At 59.3% G+C, this 20,698-nt stretch overlaps 4 protein-coding genes across 5 annotated transcripts; 3 read left to right on the top strand and 1 right to left on the bottom strand.

Moving 5' to 3' along the window:
- The first annotated feature begins 826 nt into the window (after window positions 1–826).
- TERF2 (telomeric repeat binding factor 2) lies at window positions 827–10,077 on the top strand. The gene is made up of 10 exons (XM_059824827.1): window positions 827–929; window positions 1,176–1,271; window positions 1,848–1,978; window positions 2,288–2,374; window positions 3,039–3,185; window positions 3,614–4,029; window positions 4,578–4,964; window positions 7,212–7,297; window positions 7,998–8,050; window positions 9,084–10,077. The coding sequence occupies exons 1-10, from the start codon at window positions 869–871 to the stop codon at window positions 9,240–9,242; spliced, it is 1,623 nt and encodes a 540-aa protein (XP_059680810.1). The 5' UTR covers window positions 827–868; the 3' UTR covers window positions 9,243–10,077.
- A 1,197-nt stretch (window positions 10,078–11,274) lies between these two features.
- TMED6 (transmembrane p24 trafficking protein 6) lies at window positions 11,275–13,558 on the top strand. The gene is made up of 4 exons (XM_059825058.1): window positions 11,275–11,475; window positions 12,642–12,768; window positions 12,981–13,132; window positions 13,334–13,558. The coding sequence occupies exons 1-4, from the start codon at window positions 11,281–11,283 to the stop codon at window positions 13,556–13,558; spliced, it is 699 nt and encodes a 232-aa protein (XP_059681041.1). The 5' UTR covers window positions 11,275–11,280.
- A 576-nt stretch (window positions 13,559–14,134) lies between these two features.
- Window positions 14,135–15,410, bottom strand: NIP7 (nucleolar pre-rRNA processing protein NIP7). 2 transcript variants are annotated; one of them, XM_059825004.1, is made up of 5 exons: window positions 15,335–15,410; window positions 15,100–15,186; window positions 14,834–14,972; window positions 14,575–14,715; window positions 14,135–14,481 (listed from the first exon to the last, which is right to left on the bottom strand). In XM_059825004.1, exons 1-5 carry the CDS (start codon window positions 15,388–15,390, stop codon window positions 14,362–14,364), a joined length of 543 nt encoding a protein of 180 aa, XP_059680987.1. In that variant the 5' UTR covers window positions 15,391–15,410; the 3' UTR covers window positions 14,135–14,361. The 2 variants fall into 2 exon arrangements, with proteins under 2 accessions (XP_059680987.1, XP_059680988.1); XM_059825005.1 differs by lacking the exon at window positions 14,575–14,715.
- Window positions 15,411–15,507: 97 nt separating this feature from the next.
- COG8 (component of oligomeric golgi complex 8) lies at window positions 15,508–19,933 on the top strand. The gene is made up of 7 exons (XM_059824673.1): window positions 15,508–15,827; window positions 16,168–16,375; window positions 16,448–17,266; window positions 18,205–18,373; window positions 18,552–18,680; window positions 19,453–19,482; window positions 19,774–19,933. Exons 1-7 carry the CDS (start codon window positions 15,508–15,510, stop codon window positions 19,929–19,931), a joined length of 1,833 nt encoding a protein of 610 aa, XP_059680656.1. The 3' UTR covers window positions 19,932–19,933.
- The last annotated feature ends 765 nt before the right edge of the window (window positions 19,934–20,698 follow it).

The raw sequence follows: 20,698 nt of genomic DNA, 5'->3' as shown, positions 1-20,698 counted from the left end.
CGTCTGTGGACCTGGGTGCCCGAGGTAACGCACTCGGCTCAGGGCATCTCTCAGGATTTAGAGACGGTCGTTTCCCTCCTGCTTCCTCTTCCCAGCTGGAATAAGGTAACCGGTGCTCCGGAAATTACTGTTTCTGCTGGGAGAACGAAACCTGCAGTTGGAAGAGCGCGAGGAAGGCGTCCTGCTTCTGGCCCTTGCTCCGCGTTTACCTTTTGGCAGGCGGAGAACGACCTCAGAACTCGTATACATGAGCGTATACGCCGCTCGGCTCCGGTCGGAGCCGCTGTACCTTTCCTGAGCCGCAGCCTCGGAGCTGTAACGCCGTGGCGGGGAGGGCTGCCAGGGCAGCCGTGGGCCCGGAGGCCCGGGGGGGCTGGCGGCGGGCCCTGCCCCGCCGCTCCCCACGCCTGCTGGGCGACACCTGCGCCGGAGGGGCTCAGGCCGGCGGGGCCTCTCCCCTACGGGGGCCTCCATGCCCACGGGCCGCGGGTGGGTCCCCAGCCCCGAGGGACGCGGCCGGCTGTGCCCCCGCCGGCTTCCCCGCCTGCAGTGGGCCTGCCCGCCCGCCAGAGGGCACCAGCCCGGCCCGGCGGCGCCGCGGTGCACGCCGGGAGTTGTAGGCGCGGCGGGGCTGGCGCGGTGCATGCCGGTCGCCGCAGGCGCCTTGCTGCGTAATACGGCTATCGCGCCGGAGGGCGGGGCGACGGCTTGGCGCGATCGTCACTTCCGCCGGGGCCTCGCGTCAGTTCCTGGCGGGATGGCGGGGAAGCGGGCGCGGGGGGCCCGGCGGGAGGGGATGGCGGCGCGGGACGGCGTCCCCGAGGAGACGGTGAACGGCTGGGTCCTGCAGTTCTACTTCCACCAGGCCATGGCGGCCTACCGCTCCGGGCGGAACCGCGACTTCCGCCAGCTCCGCGACGTCATGCAGGGTGGGCCGCGCGGGCCGGGCCCGGGGGGTCGGGCGGAGAGGAGGAGCCGGGCTGGCCGCGGGGGGAAGCGGGGACAGTCCCTGGGGGATAGCCTGGGGGGCGGGAGGGCGAGCAGGGCGGCGGTCGGGAAGGGGCAGGGACAGGCCCGGGCTGGGGCCGAGGGGAGCCGGGGCTGGGGCCGGGCTGCGAGGGGGGGAGCGGCGCTGGGCCGTGCCGTACCGGTGTAACCTGCCCCTTGTCCCACAGCGCTGCTTGTGCGGCCCCTGGAGAAGGAGCCCATGGTGGCCCAGATGCTGCGCATAATGCAACTCCTGTCACGGATTGAGGAAGGCGAGAACCTCGGTGGGTCCCCAACCCTCCCAGCAAGGCCCTGGGGAAACCCCAGTGCTGGCTCGCAGCCCACTCCCCCAGCCAGGGCATGCTGTGTTCTGTGGTGGTGTCCCTGCAGCTCCCAGGAGCTGTGTTTCTGCACAGAGCAGAGTCCTGGGCCGAAGCTATTAAGCTGTAGGAGCTTTCCCCGAGGGTGAGCGGCCAGAGAGCGTGGCTGTTAGTATCTGTGTCGCACTGCCGTAGCAAGTGAAAGGCTGTCGCCCTTAGCCAAGAGCAGTGTACTTGGACACAGGCTCCAGGGCCATCCTGCTATCCAAAAGTACCAGCCTTGTGGCTTCTGCTCAGCCTCGCAGCTTCTGAAATGCTCCCCCTGGATCAGTTGCTTGTAGTCAGGTGGTGCTTCTGTAGCTTTCCCTGCCTGTGGGGGGATCTTGCAGCTTAGACACTTGCCAGTCAGCCTGCCCTTCCCTCTCATCTTTCTCCTCAGTAGCTCTAGAATTTGCAGTCAAACTGAGCAAATAAGTAACTAGCTCTCTGTAAAGCGTTTCTGTGAATGCCTCATAAACCAACGGCTGTGAATTCTTGTAGATTGCACCTTCGATAAAGAGTCGGAGCTCACCCCTCTTGAATCGGCGATCGGTGTCCTGGAGCTCATTCAGAGAGAATTCTCTGTGGCTGAGAAGACGATGGAAACTGTTCAGAAGATGGTGAAGGAAGCTGTAAGTCCTTTTTCTTTTTCAATAAATACTCTGCTCGTCTTTTGTCTTAGAAAGGTCTTGCGTAAATGACAGTGGGAATTGCCTCGCGTGTAGAATACCATCGTTAGTACTGACTTGGCCGCAGATGCCTGTCTTCAGTGTATGTGCCTCTTCATCAGTTAATGCGGGAGTTGTGTCTCTGTGTAAGTTGGTACTAAGCTGTTACCTGTGTGCCGTGCTTGCTTATGATACGTGCTTTTCCAAAGCTGATCTAGAGAGTATGGTCAATTCAGTGTCAGCAGAGAAACTGGTGTTTGTTTTCTTCTGCAGGCTGTTATCATCTGCATCAAAAACAGAGAGTTTGATAAAGCTTCAAAAATTGTCAAGAGGCATATGGGGAAGGAGCCCAAAAGCCAGGTGAGTCTGTGCAGGAATGAAAGATGGTGGCTTGAGGACTGTCCGGTATGTCTTATGGGGTATTGGGCAGAGGGGATATTTGGGGATGATACTCCTATGGGTATTGGCACGGGGGGCACTTGTGACCCTTGTCGCAGGCATAAAAGGTTTCCCTGGGAAGCGTGCCTCTTAGGGAAACCTGAACAAGAAGAAAGGGTAAGGGTGGTGAAATAGAAAGAGTCCTTCTTGAAAGGTGGACTCTTGGTGTTAACGTGTTTCTAAAGCATGTCGATCGTCACTCTGGAGCTCCCTCCGTTACTCACGTTCCCCTGTGTATCTTCATGGGTCTCCTAGGCGCCAACATTCACCCTTTGCCTCGAGGCAGACTTAAGCTCGCATGTGGAGTGCGAGTTCGTTAGAAGGGCTGTTCTGAAAGCAGGAAGAGTCCCCGTTCCTATTTCTGTATGGGGTGTAGCATCTTGGGCACTGGAAGCAAAAAGTCGGAGTTGCTGAAACAAGATGGCTCTCCCGTTCCTCCGGCCTTTTCCCAGCCTTATGTCAATGTAGATTAGTTGGGCCTGGAGAACGTCAAATGGGAAAGGCCCAGTCCTCACTCAGAGCCTAGCTCTTGTGGTTGTCATTTATGCCCGTGCACCTATTCAGAGCATTCTTGCCTCTCATCTAGAAAAAGAGGAATGAGTTGCTGACTGTCATCCGGGAGAAGAATTTCACTCATCCAATGGTCAAAAACTTCTCTTACAAGAACTTCCAGCAGAGCGTGTTTCAGTTCCTGAAGACCTATGTGGACGATTCGGAGCCGCTGCTGCTAACAGTACGTGTCTGCCCTGCTTACCTGGCTTCCCATCCTGCGCTTGCTTCTGCCCCAGCGAGGGGCAGCAGGAAAACGGCATGAGGTGCAGATTTGGGGAGAACTGACACTTACTTTGCCACGAGGCAACGAAATACAGTAATTTGGCTTCTATGTGCCTTCAGTGCCAGTAATGAGTTGGGGTTTAGGCACCTAACTTAACAGTGGGTTAAATCCAAAATACTTTAAATTCAGTCCATTCCTAAAAGGTTTATACAGTTGAACACATTTTTCAATCTGTGTGACAAGTTTTAATTGAGAGACATGAACTCTGTCTGTGGTGCCAACTGAACTGCAAGCAGCAGCTTAAAATGCCTTTGGGAGGGCATGAAATCGGATGTTAGTACGGGGAATCATCTTTATAATGGTTACATGCTTTTTTTCTGTCCAAGATCATGAAAAAGACTTTGAATTCAGAACAAGCCGAAGAACCAAAATACTCATCCATGACTTCTGAGTCTAAAAATGGGCCGAAGGAGCAGGCAGAGGCTCCGGAGCCCTCGGGAAGGGCAAAGGGCCCAGCAGGAGCTCCAGAGCCCACAGAAACAGCGAAAGACCTAGAGGGAGCTCCCAACCCTGCAGAAAGGGCAGACGACCCCACAGCAGCTTCCGAGCCTATGGAAGGAGCTAGTGACTCTGCGGCAGCTCCTGAGCCTATGGAAGGAGCTACTGACCCAGGAGCAACTCCTGAGCATATAATAGCAGCAGTTAATATCTTGGAAGATGCTTCAGAGCCTATGGAGATAGCTAAAGAACCAGCAGCAGCAACTCCAGAACTTCCAGGCGTGTCCTTCAGGGACTCGGAAAGGTGGGCAGAGGAATCTGGCCCTGCATAATGGATGAAGTGTGGCAGCAGTTCTCTTCTGAGGGGTAGTTTGCTCTGTCCAGGCAGCTCTTAACTTCCCCGAATGCTGGCCCAAACGAGCCTGCCCAAGCAAGCCCCAAAGGCTATCGGTGTAAGACTGTAAAGCAAAAATGTTAAGGTGGTTTGGGGTTTTTTTCTGAAGATACGTAGTACTTCAGTAAACTAGGGAGGGAGGGCAGTGGCTGCCAGAAGGTTTGCTCTCAGGGAGCAGCGTTTGGTATCCGCACGGTTCAGCCCTTAGTCAAGAACAGCAGGGCATCCAGCAGTGTGCGGAGCATGGGCCTGTTCTCTCCAGACCTGCTTCCCCAGTATACTGCCCCATTTAGGAGGAGGGCGGACCAAAGGGTTGGGAATGCCCTCTTCAGTAGATTTTATTTGCACCCTAGGGTCAATTGTTGAGGGTCACACTGTAGGGGAGAACCCTGATTTCAGTGAAGCGGAGCCAGCTTGGTGATATCTTTACAACCTGCTCAGTTCTGTTTGTTTTGTAGGCAGCCCTCTGGAACTGTAACCGCGTATGGGATTTCTGTTCTGAGAGAAGCTTTCAAGATCCTGTCGGACTCCCAGGATTCTGATGCGCTCTTCACCAAACTGGACGAAACAGACTTTTCTTTCCCCAAGCAACTGTCTCCTTCTGTATCCCACAGAACCAAGAGACGGAAAGAAGAGGAGAATCAAGATTCTGAGATCTCAGACCCTCCTGAAATATCCCATAAGGGCAAACGCTTGTTGACCATAAGCAAACTGGTCATGGAGCAAGACAGCCAGTACAGCGAGTCGAGTGAGAGCCCAGACTCTTCCCAGGAGCCAGTTGTATCTTCTGCTTCCAGACCTGTTCAGAAATTGCATGACCAGCCTGTATCTACTAAGAGTGCCAAGTATGAAGCCCATCTCTCGTGGTATATTCTAACCTGCATCCAATCTTTTGACTTGCAGCTGACTTCGGTAGCATGAACAACAAAAAACTTTATCTTTAATTCAAGATGAGTATAGTGACCGTCGTTGTCCGCTAGCATATGTGGAACCGGGCAAAGTAAACGCTCTGTTGTCCATACACTTTACGTTTTGGTTAATGGAGATGAGAAAATGATCCGGCTTCCACTGGTAGTGAGTCAGAGGTACTGCAGTTAGTAGTGGTAGGTGATTCCAGCGTGTGTATCACAGGTAACGCGTGTTTCTCTGCACTTTGGTTAGTGGTGCTGAAGCTGGAGAGAGTTTGTAGGTGCATCTTGTGGCACAGATTAAACTCTGCTTTCCACCTCTTGAAATACAACACTGACCTTGCTTCAGCTCTTTTTTTCCTGAAGCCTGTGTTGGTGAGGTAGCGGTATGGTAGGGTTTTTTCCTTTTTATAAGGATTTCCCCCAGAAAACAGCAAAGTAGGCTTACTGGCAGAAGTCCAAAATCAACACTGATATGAGACTCTTAAGCTAAGAGTCACTCGTGAGTATCTCCTGTAGGCCGTAACAAGGGTGTAACAAAGCTTCCTGCTTAAATGTCTGAGCTGCTTTTCTTTTGCGTAGTGAAGTTGCATAGCAGCCAGCAGTAATGATGTTTTGGATCCCCAGGAGTGAAACTGGGAGGAATGAGAAGAGTTTGATGCCTTTGAAAAGATAATTGGAACACAATTTCCCTTAGTTCTTGGCTTAAGAGTGTCAAGAACACAAAGGTCTGGTTTTGAAGGGTGGGCAGTAAAGATCCCGGTGCTCTGTGTATCTTGGCTGCTCTGGAGAAGGCTTTCTCTGAAGCACAGGAGAGTGGCTGCAGTGCAGCTGGCATCGATGCGAACGGTGGTGAAATCTCTCAGACCCCTTGCTGGTCTGTCTTGCTCAGGGTTAAACTAATTGTCAGAGATGACACCGAGAAGGGATTTCCACCCCCCTCATGTTATCTGCTTCCTAGAGTCATCTGGGAATTCTGCTTAATAAATTTCCTACTTTTTTAAGGACTTGTGAGTGGTGACACTTGATCCCTTTTGTTTTTATCTGGAAGTACGTTGCAGCTGACGTTGCTGTCCCTAGGATATGTCTGGAGTTTATTTTGAGGGTGCTGGGGACCGTTGTGGGGATAGGATGATGTTTTGTGAACTGCAGAGCAGAGCGCTGTGTCTGAGTGCCCTGGGAAGGGGCCGGAGGCAGTGACTCGGGTGCGATGCCTTCCTGTCCTGTGCCGGGTGCCTAAAGCGAGGCGTGGTGCTGGGTCAGGAAGGAGCCCAGAGTGGGGTGGCTGCCGCTGACTTGAGCAGTTCTTGAGTTTCAGCCCTGCTGCTGTGCAAGCTGGTTTCCATTTCACCTGGGAAGTGATTTATTGTCTGTGCTGCTCGTGTAGATGTCTTGTCTCGAAGCCTTTAAGTGTCAGGACTCATGGTAGCAGTGGTGCTAATGACATCTGTCTGGAAATCTAATCATGTGCATCTCTGCCGGTAGCTGTTTCTCGAATGTTTATGTGCAAGAAAGAGGTGCTCAACAGTGCAACTTCAAGTCAGAATACAGAACAGGTATTTTCCTGTAATCATAAATGGCTTCAGTTATATTGGATGTGACAGCCAGGGTGAACATTTTGAAGTTTATTTTTTTAACAGACTTAATTTCATCTCACAAATTTGTGTTTGAGGATTAGAAGCGGGTGACAACATTGAGGCACTTGATCTCACGGAGAGGCCTCTGTAGCTCTGTTGACCTCACTAGTGCCAGTAGTGAAACAGTAAGAATTAAATGCTTCTTGGGAAGGCTTAAGGCTTCTCCCCTGAGCTGTTGGCAAGTCTGTGCCGTACATGAAGGCCTGGAAAGTCCAGCTGCGTGTGTCTGTTTGCTCTAAGTGCTTAATTGTGTAGTTAATACCCAGTCACTTGTTTTTGCAAACACTGGCTACAAAACACAACACTCCATGTGTATTTCAGTATATATTGCGCACCATACCTTCAGACAGGGGCTCCTAAGGATTCATCCCCCCTCTCAGAGGGGAGTGGAGGGGGTGGCGTATTTATATATTGCTTTATGGGTGCGTTTCTCCGCACTGCGCGCTCACCACAGGCCTGCCTGCTGTGCTCCAGGTGGCCCTGTGCCTTCTCCCCCTAGAGCATTCGCCCTAGCCAGTAGCCAAAGTAAATGCTTGCCTGCTTTCAGGTCCTTCCAAGGAAGGTGGAACAGCTCATATGGAGAACAAGAAAAAGACAGTTGGAGTGAGGAGGATGAGCTCTTCTCAGATGCGGGTAAGAACAGAGCCCCTGTTGTAGGTGTTAATTGATGATAATCCTGGCTTTGGGGCTCATTCATGGGTGTCTTGCTACCTTCTGTGTGACTGAATTTTGCAACCAGAAATCCTAAAAGCCTAAGAAAATAGGTAGCTGTCCAATTCTGAGATACTTGTTCTTTGTCCCTCTGACCTGAAATGCATGCCAAAAACTCCTGTTTGAGTGTCAGACTAATCACGCTTAGCTTACAGGATGTAAATAGTGGAAATACAGCTCTTTCCCTGTTCCCACTTTAGTGCCATGAAATAAAGGTTAAGTTTACCGTTTCAGCCGGATCAATTTTCCAGTCCAGTTCCCTTTGCAGCTAGATACGCAGCTTAGCTGGTGAAAAGGAGCAGACAATGGATGTCTAATTCCAGCCTCAACATACCGCGTAGCCACATCCTGGATGGATGCCCCTGTTCTTGACGTATTGGCTAGTTTGAAACAAAACAGATCTTATTGGAAAGCTTTCACATAAAGCAATTGGGGCTTGAAACGGAAAGGCTGGGCATGCTATAGCTGCAGAAAAGGCAGGGATAAAGGAATCTGGTTTGTCACGGGATGCTCTCATTGTAGGCTGACTGCATAGTTCAGCAGTTAAGCCCAAGGCAGTCTCTCGAGGAGGTCTGTACCTCCAGAGTTAGGTGAAATGTAATCCTCTTGCCTTGTTTTTCAGCATCATTTGGGACAAACAGCCACAACGCTACAGTCTTCGGTTCCAAGAAACAGGTAATGTAGAGCCCTTGAGTCCCTTCAGTAAGGCCTAAAATCAGGACGTGTCCATATAGAAGAGCAAACTATTGGACAATTTGAGATATGTTGGTGAGGATACTCTGCTGCTCGGACCACTTCCTTAGCAGCCTGCAGTTCACTGCAGCAGGGTGAGCTGCCGCTGTGCTTTGAGTGAAGCACCGGAGCCCGGGTTGGAAAGCGATGCTTCCTGAGGCTGGTGCTTCTGATATCCAGGCTTGATCTGAGTTGTGCAGGTCTTCACATTCACAGAGCTGGCTGGAGTTCCCCTGTTAAAACAGCCCAGTTTGGTAGTTGGCTAAAGTTCTGCGCCTCCCACACGCCAGGCACTGGGTATCTGCGTGACGTCCCTTTTCCGCGACACGCGTGGTTCAGAGCTAGGTTTGCTGAGTTCCCTGTGCGCTGGAGAGGTTCAGCATCTTGTTTGGGTGAGGGACGTGCATATGGCAGCTGTTACCTGGGAGAAGGTCCCCAGTTTGGTGCCACTAGGAACTCTCTCACCCTTGTAGGAAGATCTGTACTGTACACCACGTAGCACTTTGTTCCCAGTAACTGCTTTCTTCAATTATTTCACATTTTGCCTCCAATACAAAAATTCAGGGAACCGGCAGACCTGAACGTGCAGATTATCTTTCACGCTCTACTTGTATGCTGTTAGGCAGGGCATAGGCAGCAAGTGCTTTGTATCTGTGATGCTTGCTGTTGCATCAAAAAGTAATTCCTCTTTTACATGATCAGTACTGGGAGTAGTTCCGCTTCCCAAAGCACGAGCTTATGCTGGAGCTGAGCACTTCTCTTGCTTGTAACAGTTACGAGAGCACATTACAGTGAAGGGATTACTGAGCATTGTGTGTCCTGTTGGCAGGATGTCTCTGCCTTTCCTCCATATTACTAGCACAGGTGATAAAGGGAAGCTAACATGCTAGGAAGGAGTTACAGTGTGGCTCTCTGCCAAATGCAACTCCTCCCTGAAACTGCACTCACAGACCACTGCTTACCCGCTCTTTTGTAGAAATGGACAATACAGGAGAGCGAGTGGATCAAAGAGGGTGTGAAGAAGTTTGGAGAAGGGAGGTGGAAGGCCATTTGCCAGAAATACCCCTTCCAGAACCGCACGGCAGTGATGATCAAGGATCGCTGGCGGACCATGAAGAAGCTGGGTATCCTCTAAAGTTGGGAGCCACGGGACCTTTGGTGCAAAAACCTTCTGATTTTTCTTTTGAAAGATGGACCGGAGCAGTGGTAGGGGAGGCTGCTGCATTCGTCCCTGATGTGTGTTGGGGCGGCGTGGTGAGCCTCTCCGGCTCGTGGTACTTGAGACTGCTGCAGCAGACAGAAACCACATCTGACAAGAACTGAGGAACCTTGCGTCTCGACTTGCAGCTGCAAGGTTGGGGTCTTTTGCAGTTGGCAGAAGCTGCGCAGCCCGATTGCAATCGCTCGGAAATGGCCTGGTTTGGGACTTCCTTTTCCACCTGACAACTGCAGCCTTTGTAGAATGAATCCCAACCTGCTGGCTGCTGAAATAACAGTTTTCTCTGCTCAGATGCTGTCAAATGGCAGGATAATCCCGTCAGTGGCTATTTTTTATGTGTTTTAATTGTCTAAACTGTGAATCGCTTGTTTCATCCATTTGCACTCAGTCCCTTGTGGGAGAGGCAGCACTTAGTCCCAGAGCTTCTGGGGAGAAGAAGAGATTTAGGCAAGGTGATCTGCTTTGATTTTATTTTTTTCCACATTGCTTTCTGCTTTGTACATGACTAGTCTGTGAGTGGGAATTTCTCCCTCCCAGCTTTGAGGCTTTCAAAACATCATTTTGTTGTTTCAGTACTTAAATGTCAGTTGTTCCCATGTTAAAAGTTCCAGTGCTTACTGATTTTGGTCATGCCTTACTGGCACTTCTCCTTCCTGGTAACGTCCTCCTCCTGCATACCATCCCCGCAAGCGTGTGAGCTCCGAGGGTACTGCGTGTTTCCTGCCTTCAGGTGCCAAAGCTGGACTCCACATCCAAGTGGTCTTCTGTAAAATAAAGTTCCTTTCTTGTTGGATATCAAGAGTTGTAATAAGTGTGAACTTGTACCTCGCGGGTGGAAATGCAGCAGTTTGGGGCGCTGCCTGCTTGCTGCCCTGCCCCTGGGGACGTGGAGGCTCCCCGTCCGCTCCCCAAGCCGACTGGGGCTTGGGGCGTTGTGTCAGCAGCTGTTTGGGGTGCAACAGTGCTGCCCCAAAGGTACGAGGTGCTGCTGCATGCATGTAGACATGAAGCTGAAGTTTCTGGACTGATTTCTGTTGACTTCAAAGGGCAGGGGAGCTGAGGTAGGGGGTCATTTTCTAAAAGCAGCCTCTCCTGGCTGCGTTCGCACAGAGCCAGGGCTGGGGAGAAGTCTGTTTGGAAACACCTGCTTCCCCTCTGTCCTTCAGCAGCAGCTGCTGGAAGGAGCTGCCCCTGTCACCTGGCTGTGGCTGCGCATTTCCCTCCCCTGACGCTTGGAAAACCCTTTCCCTGGGCTGGGAGCAGCCCTGGGTAGACAGGAGCGCCCTGCGCCCGCAGAGGCCCATTCCGGGGTAGAGAGGCTTGATGTGAGCCGCAAGCTAGACCAGTAATTGCCAGTGTGAGGTGGTGCCTGGTTGTCATGCCCAGTTGGAAGGAGAGGAGACGTGTTGGCGCTGCGTGGGGTCGAGCTTGTTCTTCCCTTTTCTGTGCCAGGCTCTTGCCCTTGGCTGCGCAGGGAGGGTGTTGGAGCCCAAGGCAAACTGTGTGCCAGAGAGCAGCCGTGGGGGAACAATGTGGGCCCTGCTCGGTCAGCCTGCTTAGGGCTGTGCATGTTTCTCGGAGTAAAACACTTTTCCTGCTTAATTTCCTTGTTCAGAAGATGCGGACTGGCAGAGTGTTGGCCAGCGAGGGCAGTGGGGCTGGCTGGGGACCAGCTCTGAGCGGCCGGGCGGTGCTGCTGGTGCCCGTGGTGCTTCTTCGCCACAGCCTCAGCCTCTGCAGGAGGGTTCAGCTGGGTGAGCTCCAACGTGGACGAGCCGGACCAGCTCCTGCTCTGCACTGAGATCACCTTGAGGACCGGAGCCCGTGCCACACTCCTCCTGACGCCGGCACTGCCGAGTGCCGCTGCCGAGCAGTTAATGATTACCCCTGCCACCTCGGGTCCCTGCTCCTACCTTGCCCCAGCAGGAGAGAGCGCTGGAGACTGGGAAGCAGGATGCTGCTCCTGGCGCTGCTGGCACTGCTGGGCTCTGCCGGCTGCCCCAAGACTGAGCCCCTGAGTGGGTCCGGCCAGGAGCCCCTCTTCCGCGGGGCGGATCGCTATGACTTTGCCGTTGTCATCCCCGCCGGCGCCGTGGAGTGCTTTTGGCAGTTCGCACACCAGAGCGGCAACTTCTTCTTCAGCTACGAGGTGAGTGTTGCGAGGCAAGTCCTGGGAAGCTGTCGGCGCGGTGCAGCTGCTGATGTGGTTGGGGAATGGCTGCGCTGGATCAGTCCCGCGCTGCGGCCGGTGCCGGCTGCCTCCTCCGAGGTGCGGCAGGTCCTGCAGTGGGCAGTCCTCCGTCACCTTGGTCCTGCAGCCAGGCTTGTGGGTGGAAGGAGACCCTGTGGGATGAAGACCACGTGCTGGCTGAAGTCCAGACCCGCTGCCCCTGGGGTGGAGGCAGTTTGCCTTGCGAGGGAAAGGCCCTTGTTTGAGACAGGGAATGGTTGCAGTCACTTGGATGCTTCATCTGAGGGACCGGGCTTTTTTAGGCAATTTCTGTCATCATCCCCATTTATTTTTTTAAATACCTGTTTTAAAAACATAAAGCAGTGCTGAGAGCTCCAGACGTGGTGCCCGAGCACCCGGAGCTTGCTCACAGAGAGCTGCAGAGTATCCCAGCACTGTGGGGAGCTCTGCCCTTCACTGGGCCGGCTGGAGGCTGTTGCAAAGCTCTTGGCTCTTTGAGCTGCAGCTGGAAGGCACCAAAGGTCTCAGGCCCAGCCCTATCCGCCTGTCCCTCTGCTCCGTCCCCTTCCCAGAGGGGAAACTGCAGCCCTTGTATCTCCCGTTTACACTAAGCTGGTTGAAGGAGAGCCCAGGCACGGCCATGCCTGGTGCTGGCGGCTTCCCCCTGGCTCTGCGCTCAGCAGAGCAGCCCTGCGGGAACATGGCACGGCCCTGGGCCTTGGCACAGCTCCATCTCCCAACACTCCAGTGGCTGGCAGCAATGGCTGCGGCAGTGCCGGCAGCGCCCGATCCAGGCGGCAGGGAGCTGGGGGGGCCTGTGGGGTCGGAGATGTGGGGCCTGTGAGCACCTGCAGCATGATAAGCGGGTGTTGGGAACTGCAGGTGTCATCACACGGGGCTGCGGGTTGGTGAGTTTTTTTCTTTTATGTGTAGTCAGCAGCTCGCTGGAGGCTCTTCTGGCCTCAGGGCACAGTAACGAAGGGGGCAGCTCCCCACAGACCCCAAACCTACCCCAGTAGAGGCAGGGCCCTGCTGGGTCCCTGCCCTGTGCACGAGGACTCGCATCCATCTCCTGGGTGCAGAGTCAGCCCCACGAACGCCCCTCAGGTGTTTCCTTCCTCCAGGTTCAGCGGGCAACAGGGATCGCCAACAACAGGAACATCCTGGCCACAGCGAGCGACCCCAATGGCTTCCAGCTCGGCGTTTCCCAGCACGTGCGAGGACAGATCAACTTCCTCACCAAGGAAACAGGTCCCTGCTGCCCTGGTCCCTGCCCGGCCCACCTGCAGGCAGGAGCAGCAGCTCTGAGCCTGCCCAGACGGCCAGCGCTTCCCAGAGCGTTGATCCATCTGATCACGCCTCCCTCCCTAACAGGGAGCATGAGGGTCTCGAGCGCTGGGGATGGGTCTGTCTGGCTGCAGCTCTTCTGCTCAGAGAACAATAATCCCCATTTCTCTCTGCAGGTTTCTACCAGCTGTGCCTGGACAACCAGCAAAATCACTTTGGCTTCATGCAGGTGTATCTTAACTTCGGTGTCTACTACGAAGGCTTCAACGTGGAAAACAAGCAGCCGGAAGAGAAGAAAGAGCTGAACGACACCCTGGAGGCAATCGGGGTGAGTGTCAAGGCGACCTCAGGGTGCTCTAACACAGCAGGGACAGGTGTGTCCTCCCAAGGGAACTGAGAAGGGCGTTTGCCATTGGCTGAGCCGCAGCTTAATTTAATGCCGAGCCCAGCGGGCAGCTCTTGGAGCCGCTCTGTCAGCCTCAGGCTCTGCCACCGCCCCGCTGCTGCCGAGTACCCGCCTCTCCTGCAGGTCAGCATCCGGAAGCTGCAGGTCCACATATTCCACATGTGGCGGTTCTACAACTTCGCCCGGATGCGGAAAGGGGCCGACTCCTTCCTCCTGGAGTCCAACTACAACTACGTCAACTGGTGGTCGATGGCTCAGAGCTGCGTCATTGTCATCTCCGGGGTCCTGCAGCTCTACTTTTTGAAGCGCCTCTTCAACGTGCAAACCTCCAGCAGGCAGAAGTGCTAGCAGCACGCAGAACCACGGGCAGGACTGCTGCCTGCAGCACTCGGTAACCGAGCTGCCGCTCTGCCCCTTCACAGAGCAGGAGGGAAGGCCGGATCCTGCCTGGTGGAGGAGGAAGGAGAGTCCCCCCCGCTCCTGCCTCCGGCTCTAGCCCTGCCTCAGCTGAAATCACCCCGACAGAAGAAAAGCGCCATGCGATCGCCTGAGCTTTGTGTGCTGGGTCGGTTTGTTACAGCTCTGCCTGTCTTTAGTGTCCCAATGTGCCTTTTCTACCAGAAACCCAATAAAGGAACCCCTGGCACACGCTCTGTGGAGCAATCGCAGCCTGCTGCCTGCCATCCATCCTCTACAAGCCTGGACGAAGCAAGTCCTGCCTTGCAGGCAGCTGCCTGCCCCCTCCCTCCCTCCCTGAAGCTCAGCCGCGAGCCTCTTCCCAGTCTCGTCTGCCAAACCCAACATGGTGCTTCTCCCCTCTGGAGTCGCACCCTGGTGCGTCGCGCTGCCCCAGGCAGACAGAGACCCGCAGCGGGGGCGAGGGCTGAACCCCCCCGAGGCTCCGCACTAGACAAACAGGCACTCTGGGAGAAGGAACAGGCTTTATGTGACAGCAGGGGCAGGTCTGGTGTGGGGGCAGCTCCTCCTCGGCTTGGCAGCAGCCCCTCCGGGGATGTGGGGCCACATGCAGGCAGCTATCAGCCCCTCCACCCCACTCGGGGTGGGCTCCCCGCGCCGCCGCTGCACCAACAGTGCAGGACAAGGTCCGTTCTGTCCAGGAACACTCTTGTCTTCGGAACACTGGAGTTGCCTTAGGTCAGTGTGTCCTCACTCCGCACGTACTCCCCGACGTCGGCCTGGTGGAACACCACGATGGCCATGGGATCCACCTTCCGGCACTCCTGGGTGGACTTGGCAGCCACCCCAAAGCCCTGGGGGGATGAAGGGGAGGTGTGAGAGTTTCCCCCCCACCTTGTACCCGCATCCCAGCCCTGGAAAGCACAGGGGCCGCACCAGCCACTCACCAGCGGGACGTCGGCCATGGAGTACACCACCACGCCCTGGTACTGGGCTGTGTTCTCCGTGATGCGGCCCAGGCCCGACTTCAGGACGTGGTTGCCGTAGAGGAAGGACTGCTCGGAGCCGGGCTTCACCCACACCTTGTACTGCAAGAGAGGCCCAGAGCAGTGAGGGGCTGGGGGGGCCCGGCACGGGGCAGGGGGGCTGGCTGGGGGGGCCCGGCACGGGGCAGGGGGGCTGGCTGGGGGGAGGGCTGCGTCCCACCTTGGCGTAGGGCGCGAGGAAGTCCAGGGCCGTGACGCTGAGCCGGAACTTTTGCGTCTTGGTGAACTTCCCGAAGCAGGTGCCTGGTGACACCAGGTTGTCCCGGGGGACGCTCGCAGCCACCTTCAGCAGCTTCTCGCTGGGGGGAGCGGGGGGGGCAGAGCTGGAGCGGCTCCCAGGCCAGCGGCCCCGCGCAGGCTGCCACCACAGCCCCCCGTACGCCCTGCCCGGGCCCCCCGCCGCTGGGCCCGCCCGGCCCCGCTCACCTCAGGTAGTAGACACGGTCGCGGTGCAGGCGGAAGCAGTAAGTGCCATCGGGCCGGTCCACCAGCAGCTGGATGTTCTCACCGATGCTGCGGGGGGAGACCCCGTGAGCCCGGCCCCGGCCCCGGCCCCGGCCCCATCTCCCGGCCCCGGCCCCTCCGGTCCCCGGCCCCAGCCCTCCCGGGCCCCATCCCCTCCCCAGCCCCGTGCCCGGTCCCCCGGTCCCCGGCCCCTCACTATCTCCCCAGCTTCTCGAAGACCGCCCGCGTCTCCGCCTCCGTCAGCGGCCGCATCGCATCGCCCCGCGCCGCACACGCGGGGCCGCGCCGGAACCGGAAGCTGCGGAACCGGAAGCTGCTGACCGGAAGTGGCGCGGCGGCCCGTAGAGACGGGACAGCCAGAGCGGCGCGATGGCGGCGGCGGCGGAGGAGGCCCGGCTGCTGGCCTGGCTGCGCGGCCCGGCGGCGGCGGGGCCCGGCGGCCCCGAGCTCTCCGCCTACGTGGCCGAGCTGGCGGCGCTGGGGCTGGCGGAGCTGGGCCGGGAGCCGGCGCGGCTGGCGGCGGAGCGGGCGCGGGTGGGGGCGGAGACGCGCCGCCTGGCCTTCGAGCACTACCGGGCCTTCATCCGCTCCGCCGAGTGCACCGGCCGCGCCGGCCGCGGCTTCGGCGGCATCGAGAGCCGCCTCGGTAGCCTGCTAGGCCGCCTGCCCGCCCTCCAGGACGCCTGCCGGTGCGAGGATGGGGAGCGGGGCGGCGGGGGTCGGGGCGGGGAAGGCACGGGTGGAAATGGGGGCGCTGAGGGGGAGCAGAAAGGACTGGGGATGGAGTGAGGCTGGGACAGGGTCTGAGAGTGCAGGAGCAGCCCTGCGAGCAGGGGACACCGGTGAGGGCTGGGCTGGGGAGGGCAAGGGGGGTCCTGGTGCTGGGCCCAGTAAGGATCGGGACTGGTTGGGACTGGGGGTAGAGGCAAAGCTGGGAAGGGGCCCTGAATGATGCTGGGGAGAAGCCAGTGTGGGTGGGAGGGTCCTGGGGTCCACCTGCTGCGTGCTGATCCCGTCCCGGTCCCGCAGGAACTTCATGCGCGATGCCGAGGAGATCGCCTGCAGCCGGCGCATGAACAGCCTGACGCTGAACCGGCATACGGAGATCCTGGAGATCCTGGAGATCCCGCAGCTCATGGACACCTGTGTCCGCAACGGCTACTACGAGGAGGCGCTGGAGCTCGCTGCCTACGTGCGCCGGCTGGAGAAGAAGCACAGCAGCATCCCCGTGATCCAGGTAGGCCCCGCTCTGCCCCTGCCCCGCAGCCGCCCCATGGCCCCGACCGCTAAGGCCTCTCTCCCACCCCAGGGCATCGTGGACGAGGTGCGCCAGTCCACCCAGCTGATGCTGAACCAGCTCATCCAGCAGCTCCGCACCAACATCCAGCTGCCAGCCTGCCTGCGGGTCATCGGCTACCTGCGGCGCATGGACGTCTTCACGGAGGCCGAGCTGCGCATCAAGTTCCTGCAGGCGCGGGATGCCTGGCTGCGCTCCATCCAGGCCTCCATCCCCGAGGACGACCCCTACTTCCACATCACCAAGACCATCGAGGCCTGCCGCGTCCACCTCTTCGACATCGTCACCCAGTATCGCGCCATCTTTTCCGACGAGGAGCCGCTCCTGCCCCCCGAGGGGCAGACCCTCAATGAGGGGGCCATCTTCCACAGCTGGGTGCTGCAGAAGGTCTCTGAGTTCCTGCGGACGCTGGAGCACGATCTCCGGCGCGGGGTGGGCGGCCGCCTGGACTCGCTGCTGGGACAGTGCATGTACTTTGGCCTCTCCTTCAGCAGGGTGGGGGCCGATTTTCGCGGGCAGCTGGCCCCCCTCTTCCAGCGCGTGGCCGCTGCCACTTTCAGGAAGGCAGTGGAGGAGGCGGTGGAGAAGTTTCGGGAGGAGATGAATTCCTACACACTCATCTCCGCCCCGGCCGTCCTGGGGAGCAGCGCAGGGGTGCCGGTGCCCGCAGCCCAGCCGGGGACGCTGCAGCCACCCATGGTGCTGCTGGACTTCCCGCCTCTCGCCTGCTTCCTCAACGGCCTCCTCGTCGCCTTCAATGACCTGCGGCTCTGCTGTCCTGTCGCCCTGGCCCAGGATGTCACCGCCTGCCTGGAGGACGCGCTCGGCGAGGTGAGGTGCCGGGGGACGGAGCTGTGCCTTGTCCCGGGAGAACACAGGGACGGGCTCGCCCTGCCCCAAGTATTCATAGGATAGAATCACAGAATCATGGAGGTTGGAGAAGACCTTTAAGATCAACGAGTCCAACTGTTAACATAGCACTGCCCAGTCCACCACTAAACCATGTCCCTGAGCACCACATCCACATGTCTTTTAAATACCTCCAGGGATGGTGACTCAACCACCTCCCTGGGCAGCCCATTCCAGTGTCTGACAACCCTTTCAGTGAAAAAGCTTTTCCTAATATCCAGCCTAAACACCCCTGGTGCAACTTGAGGCCATTTCCTCTTGTCCTGTCACTTGGGAGAAGAGACCAACACCCACCTCCCCACAACCCCCTTTCAGGCAGTTGTAGAGAGCGATGAGGTCTCCCTCAGCCTCCTCTTCTCCAGACGGAACAACCCCAGCTCCCTCAGCCGTTTCTCATCAGACTTGTGCTCCAGACCCCTCACCAGCTTCGTCGCCCTTCTCTGGACACGCTCCAGCACCTCAATGTCCTTCTTGGAGTGAGGGGCCCAAAACTGAACACAGCATTCGAGGTGCGGCCTTACCAGCGCCGAGTACAGGGGCACGATCACCTCCCTGCTCCTGCTGCCCACACTATTTCTGACACAGGCCAGGATGCTGTTGGCCTCCTTGGCCACCTGGGCACACTGCCGGCTTGTACTCAGCTGATCCTTTTCTGCCGGGCAGCCTTCCAGCCGCTCTTCTCCACGCCTGTAGCATTGCGTGGGGTTGTGACCCAAGCGCAGGACCCAACCCTTGGCCTTGCTCAATCTCGCAAACTGGCCTGGGCCCATCGATTCCTCTTGTCCCTGTGGTTGGGGGCTTGTCTGCGGGGAGACTTAACGACTCTCCGGGGAATTAACGACTCTGCTTTTTTGCTCCAGGTGACCAAAACCATCCTGGCCTTCCACCGTGCGGAGGAGGCGGCTTTCAGCGGGCGGGAGCAGGAGCTCTTTGCCCAGTTCTGCATGGCCTTCCTGGAGGACCTGCTGCCTTACCTCAACCGCTGCCTCCAGGTCCTCTTTCCCCCGGCACAGATCGCGCAGGCGCTGGGTGAGACCCCGGGGGGGGTTTGTCTGGGGGGGGGGAGCTGCCGGTGGGGGCTATCGCGGCTCTGCCCCCACCGGCAGCTCCCCCCCCCCCCAAGACATACTGGGCCCTGTCCCACTGTTGCCACCTCTCTGGGGGTTCCCCATGGGCCCCCCCCGAGTCCCCTCTCCCTGTCTGGCAGGTGTCCCCCCCACCCAGCTGCAGCGTTTCGGCCGCCTGGGCCGCATCGAGGTGGTCGCCCTCAGGGAGCCGCTGGCTTTCCTCCTGCCGGCGCCGGGCGAGGAGGAACCGGCCCAGGAGATCACCCCACGTCCGGAGGGGGAAGAGGAGGTCCTGCCCGGGGACCCCCTGCCTGCGCAGGGGCAGGAGAGCCCCCCCGGGGGGGCTCTGCTGCCGGACGTTCTGGCGGCCACGGGGTAGCGGGGCTGGGCCGGGCTGTGTCACCCCGAGACCCCCACCCCTTGGCAGTGAAGTGGCCCCCGGCCCCTGCCCGCCTTCCCGCTGCCTGCCCCCCCGCCCGTAGGACCCCCCCGCCTGCACCGGGCAGCCCCCCCCACCCCCGCCTGCCCCGGGCACCGCGCCCTCCCCCACGCCGCCAGGGGTCGCTCTCTCTCCCGCCCCGCGGCGCTCCGGGCGGGCGCCCCGCGGCCACCGTAGCTGCGCGCGCAGAGCCGGCCATCATGGCGGCGCTGGCGGCGGGGCGGCGACTGGCGGGGCGGGCCCGGCCGGGCCCCCCGGGCCGCGGGTGCGGGGACGCGGCGGGCTGGGGCGAGCGGGAGCGCTCGTACTGGCGGGCGCTGCGGCGGCGGGTGCTGGGCCCGCCCGCTCCGCCCTTCGCCGAGCCCTGCCAGGTGGGCGCCCCGGTGCTGCGCGCCGCCGCCGCCGCCGTGGCCCCGGAGCGGCTGGGCGGCCCCGAGCTGCGGGAGCTGGCGGCGGCGCTGGCGGCCGGGCTGCGGCGGAGGCCGTGCCTGGGGCTGAGCGCCCCGCAGCTGGGCGTACCGCTGCGCGTCTTCGCCGCCGAGCTGTCCCCTGCCCGCTGCAGCCGGTACCCGCCGGCGCTGCGCCGCGCCCACCGCATCGAGCCCTTCCCGCTCCGCCTGCTCGTCAACCCCGCGCTCCGCGTCCTCGACGCCCGCTTCGTCACCGCGCCCGAGGGCTGCGCCAGCCTCAAGGGCTTCTCCGCCTACGTCCCGCGCCACTGGGCCGTCCACGTCTCCGGTACGGACCCCACCGGCTCTACCGGCCCCCTCCCCCGGGGGCCCTGCCCTTCCCAGCCCCGGGGCGGGGGAGACACCGCACCTGCCCCCCACCTTCACGCGGGTCCCCCCCTTTCCCCCGCCGTTACCACCCAGGCCCCCTCCCCTGGTCCCAGCCCCGCCGACCGCCGCTCTCCCGGGCAGCAGGCGTGGACGAGCGCGGGGAGCCGGTGAGCTGGGAGGCGACGGGCTGGGCCGCCCGCGTCATCCAGCACGAGATGGACCACCTGGACGGGATCCTCTACATCGACCGGATGGACGCCCGCACCTTCACCAACGTCGCCTGGAGGGAGCTCCTGGACTGACGCCCACCGCCCCGGCAGGCCGGTGCCCAGCCACTGCCTGCCCCGGTGCCTCGTCTCGCCGGAGCAGAGCCGTGGCGGAGCCCCGGAGTGCGTACCCAGGCCTCCTCCAGCGCGGCGCTGGGCACCCGTCCTTACCCTGGCAAAGGAAGCAGCGCGGAGCCACGGCCCCGGGGGGCTCCCACTCAGCTTTATTGCAGCCAATACACACTGTGAGGACTCGGTGCGGCTCCTGGCCCTTCCTGCGCCCCAGGCAGGCAGCGGGGTGGGGTGGCCCCGAGGACCCTGGCCCCCGCTGCCCCTTGCACCTGGAATTATTTTATGGGTCTAGGAAAGAGCGCTGCTGCCAGGGGTGTGTTGGGGCCGGGTGAGGCGGGGGGATCCCCTCCTCTGGGGCTTGTTTGGGGCCCAGGGTCACGGTGTGGGCAGCAGCACAGGGCGGGTGGAGACGATGGAGGGTGGCAGCCGCGGCCCAGGACTGGGCACAGCTGGGGGGGCAGCAGGGCTGAGACTGGGACAGTGCAGGGGGAAACCGGGTGCTGGCTGTGGGGCAGGCACTGGGTGGCAGGAGCCCTGAGGCTCCAAGACCCGAGGGCTCGCATGAGGAGCTCCCCACGATGCTGTAGGGCGTGGGGCAAAGCCCTGAGCAGCCCCACGCCTCCCTGCTGCAGGCACAAAGCCTTGTCCGAAGATGGCTGGGGCGCGGGGAGGCCCTGCACCCTGCCTGGGGACAAGTGGCAGCAGCAGCACAAGCAGAGCCAGAGGCCTCA

The sequence above is a fragment of the Gavia stellata genome, chromosome 15 (assembly GCF_030936135.1).
Source record: "Gavia stellata isolate bGavSte3 chromosome 15, bGavSte3.hap2, whole genome shotgun sequence".
Lineage (NCBI taxonomy): Eukaryota > Metazoa > Chordata > Aves > Gaviiformes > Gaviidae > Gavia > Gavia stellata.
Note: the sequence above shows the minus strand (reverse complement) of the source record. Positions and strands in the feature narration are given on the sequence as shown.

Coding starts and splice junctions, on each gene's coding strand:
- COG8 (XM_059824673.1), top strand. CDS start 15,508: ATGGCGGCGGCGGCGGAGGAGGCCCGGCTGCTGGCCTGGCTGCGCGGC. Junction 16,376..16,447: donor GCAGCATCCCCGTGATCCAG/GTAGGCCCCGCT, acceptor CTCCCACCCCAG/GGCATCGTGGACGAGGTGCG. Junction 19,483..19,773: donor TCCGCCTGCTCGTCAACCCC/GCGCTCCGCGTC, acceptor CCCGGGCAGCAG/GCGTGGACGAGCGCGGGGAG.
- TMED6 (XM_059825058.1), top strand. CDS start 11,281: ATGCTGCTCCTGGCGCTGCTGGCACTGCTGGGCTCTGCCGGCTGCCCC. Junction 11,476..12,641: donor ACTTCTTCTTCAGCTACGAG/GTGAGTGTTGCG, acceptor TCCTTCCTCCAG/GTTCAGCGGGCAACAGGGAT. Junction 13,133..13,333: donor ACACCCTGGAGGCAATCGGG/GTGAGTGTCAAG, acceptor CCTCTCCTGCAG/GTCAGCATCCGGAAGCTGCA.
- TERF2 (XM_059824827.1), top strand. CDS start 869: ATGGCGGCCTACCGCTCCGGGCGGAACCGCGACTTCCGCCAGCTCCGC. Junction 1,272..1,847: donor TGAGGAAGGCGAGAACCTCG/GTGGGTCCCCAA, acceptor GAATTCTTGTAG/ATTGCACCTTCGATAAAGAG. Junction 1,979..2,287: donor AGAAGATGGTGAAGGAAGCT/GTAAGTCCTTTT, acceptor TTTCTTCTGCAG/GCTGTTATCATCTGCATCAA.
- NIP7 (XM_059825004.1), bottom strand. CDS start 15,390: ATGCGGCCGCTGACGGAGGCGGAGACGCGGGCGGTCTTCGAGAAGCTG. Junction 14,973..15,099: donor GACCGTGTCTACTACCTGAG/GTGAGCGGGGCC, acceptor CGCTCCCCCCAG/CGAGAAGCTGCTGAAGGTGG. Junction 14,482..14,574: donor CCATGGCCGACGTCCCGCTG/GTGAGTGGCTGG, acceptor TCATCCCCCCAG/GGCTTTGGGGTGGCTGCCAA.